Source organism: Octopus bimaculoides, chromosome 13, assembly GCF_001194135.2.
Source record: "Octopus bimaculoides isolate UCB-OBI-ISO-001 chromosome 13, ASM119413v2, whole genome shotgun sequence".
Classification (NCBI taxonomy): domain Eukaryota; kingdom Metazoa; phylum Mollusca; class Cephalopoda; order Octopoda; family Octopodidae; genus Octopus; species Octopus bimaculoides.
Window position 1 is genome coordinate 44,054,978 of NC_068993.1, and position 3,466 is coordinate 44,058,443.

A 3,466-nucleotide genomic window follows, 5' to 3' on the forward strand; every position below is an offset into this window, starting at 1 on the left:
AATATATTTATATATATATATATATATATCTTTGTGTGTGTGTGTTAAATGAAACCGTTTTTAAAACCCTGTAATTTTATTATTTCAGAAAGATTCTCCTGTTTAAGAGCTGAATTTCATTTGAAGAGAAATATGGGTTTCTACATTCTCAACATATACTGTCCATGTTCATTGACCGTCTTGGTATCATGGTTTTCATTTTGGCTAAACATAGACGCTGTCCCTGCCCGCACATCATTGGGTGTTCTCACAGTGTTAACGATGACCAGTCAAACGGCTGCAGCCGTCTCCGCTCTTCCCAAAGTTTCTTACATCAAAGCTATAGATATCTGGATGGCTATCTGTCTCATATTCGTCTTTCTCGCACTTCTAGAATATGCTGTGGTCAACGTTTTGAATCGCAGAGAGATCAAACGGTATTTAAGAAACCGTCCTTTGCAGATGGACCCAGAGAAAGTTTCGCTAGCTGTTTTTGTAAGTATAAAAGTAAATTGTTGGTACCATGTTATGATAGTATTCAAAACACACATGTTCAGTTTTTGTTCATAGAGTAATGCGTATAAGAATTTCTAACACTGTCGTAGAAGTATTTTGATTATAAAAAGAATAATAATAAACTAATTGTATACAGTGCTCAGGTGCACTACAGCTCAGCAGAAAAAGAAAGAATGGGAGACAAAGTAGTTCGACCACAGTAACCCACCGTTAGTTATTTTGTTGATCCTAGAAGGATGAATGGTGAAGGCATGTGGCCTAGTGTTTAGGGTGTTACTCTCACGATCGCAAGATTACGGTTTCGATTTCCTGACCTGGCGGTACGTTGTATTCTTGAGAGGAGGACGTTGTAATCTCGGTCACTTACTCGCCTCGGAAACAGAAAATTAGCATTATAAGTCCTAAGACTCGAAGCAGTAAAAGTCAAGCGGTTTATGATGATGAAGATGAGGAGTGAAAGAGAAAGTTGAACTTTGTCCCAGAGTGGTTTCTAAATGAAATCAGGAACGATTATTTGTAAACTAAAGACAATAATGTTCTTATCCACTAAACCGAGGCACCTAATGACTAACGATTGAAGACCAACTGTTCGAAACGCCATCTAGATATAAATAGACAGTCTGAACAAAGTTGAGATTTAGATAACGCAAGGAATTCTAACATCAACTGTCCTTACAGAAGTATGTATCACTGAATGCCAACGACTTTCGTCGTACATTTACGAACAAGCCATTCCTAATGAATTTCATTGTATCCGTTTGGATGTGCGGTGTTTTATTCACTCGTTTATTCAATCAAAACTATAATGTACCATACTATTTATTAATTCTCAATTTCTCACAGTGTAGTCCAGTATCGTGCTGTGTTATCTAATGGTGTAGATGTCTAGTGTAATGTTTTGGCTAACTTCTAACATTAACTCCGCCTTCTGAAATCAAGTAACTTCCCACTGAATTATCGTAATGTTTCTGTATAAGTAAAATCATCTAATTTGCAACTGTATTTTACTTATTCACAAGATTATGACTAAATGGCTGTGGGTTGAACATTATGTAATATGCATTATATAATCGATATGATGATCATTGTTATCATCTATGGGTTCATACATGTTAATTGATTTGTCACTCACACATTATGGAAATGTTTGCTAACCATAGAATAAATGTAATACCAGCAACTCCATTCTTCACTTGTAACATACGCATACGCATTTATTGATTGCAACCACTGTAAGCCATCAGTTAGATACGTATATAAAGATGTTAGGAATAGATACTGGAAGCGAAATAATGGCAATGAGGAGATAAATAAAACCAAGAGCTCACGTTCAAGAATACGGGAAGTCATCTGGTTTGCCTTCCCCTTTTTCTCTTAGAATAAGAAATTTGCCCAAGTTGTTTTTTAAGATTCTGAAGAAGAATTTCCCAAAGAATCATAAATACTACAGCATCTGCAATAAATCCTCCATTAAATTTTCTTACTCGGTTATGCCGAATTTGGCCTCCATTATTGCATCTATTAATAGAAGCAAATTAAATAGGCAAGTGCACTGGACGTATTCTTCTGTTGGAAACTCTGGTATTGGACCGGTTAGCTCTAATAAGCCTAAGGTTGGTGTTACAAACCATTTACTTTCACCGGCCTTATCGACCCCCTTTAATGAGATATGTGACGGGAAGAATGCAGTAAGCCAGATAAGTACTATAAGTTTTAGTAATAGGGATATGGGTGGTTCTGGTAAATCCTGTAATTGTAGAAACCCTAGGTTATGTCCATTTCACAGATTCTGTCTGGCTACAAACGTTATTTATAAATGCGTTGTTAAAGAGGAAGGTAATTTGGTTAGGTTTTACATTGGCAGTACTGTCAATTTTAAGGCAAGGTATAGGGCCCACATGAATTCGTTTTCGAACAAAAAATATTGTAACTCCACTACACTTGCCTATTATGTACATGGTTTAAAGAGGAATAACAAAAGTTACTCTCTTGAATGGTCTATTATCTCGATTAACAAGTGTAAGTTGTGTATAAGGGAATCTTTTGCCATCCTTAGGTCCTTTGGGCCTAAAACATTGAATAAATTTACAGAGGTGATCCTTTTCTGCAAACATAAATTATCTTCTACTTTTCTGAAAGTATATAGAAGTAAAGCTAGATGTGGTAAATAGTATTTAGTTTGTTTACTGGGTTTTGAGACTGGATGGTAAAACTTCCTATGGTTAGCAGCCGCCTACATGTTTAGCGATAAAATATAATAATTTTTTTTTTAGTGTTAGAAAAATTTTGGACTAGTCCTGCCGTTTTGTAACTCTTGTGAACGACTAATTGTTGAGATTCCTGTTCATCCTGATGAGGAGGTCATTGTCGAGATGGATGCACTCTAACTCGTAATCGGACCGTGGCAATGAACTCTCGAAATGGCCATAGATGTGTTTTGACTTGATTTTGTGGAATTCTCTTACGCTTCTTGGAATTTAACTTCCATGGTTTTATGAAACGAATTATATTGACATATTTTTAATTGAGGGGAGTAAAAACGTTTTTTTAGTCGATTGATACATTTTTAAGGTTTTTTAGTCGCCTGACACTCTTTAGTAATTCATTTTAATTATTTAATTTTAGTCGATTATATATGCCTTTTCTTGATAGGCCGTTCTATATATTTGTATTTTTATGTGCATATGTATTTTTACCTTCTGTGTTTTTATATGTTTCCCTTTATATGTTGTAAGATCATGGTAATGTCTATATATGATCAAATGTATGGAAGCGTGGTGTTATATAAAGTCGTTAACTCGAATTTGATGTTTGTTCTCTAATCAATGTGTTTTTTTTTCTCTCTGTCTCAATTTCATTTGATCACCTCTTTTTTGCAGTCCTATAAACCCTATTGTCTTCATAAAAAGAGGCAAAAATTATTTCTTGTGGTATACACACACACACACACACACACACACACACACACACA

General features: G+C 35.2%; 1 protein-coding gene across 1 annotated transcript in view; it reads left to right on the forward strand.

The window, feature by feature from the left end:
* Nucleotides 1–3,466, forward strand: part of LOC106877995 (glycine receptor subunit alpha-3) — a 53,073-nt gene that overhangs the window by 46,711 nt on the left and 2,896 nt on the right. The window contains exon 7 of the mRNA XM_014927069.2: nt 89–474. Coding sequence (XP_014782555.1) covers nt 89–474 — 386 coding nt within the window. The remainder of the gene's footprint in view (nt 1–88; nt 475–3,466) is intronic.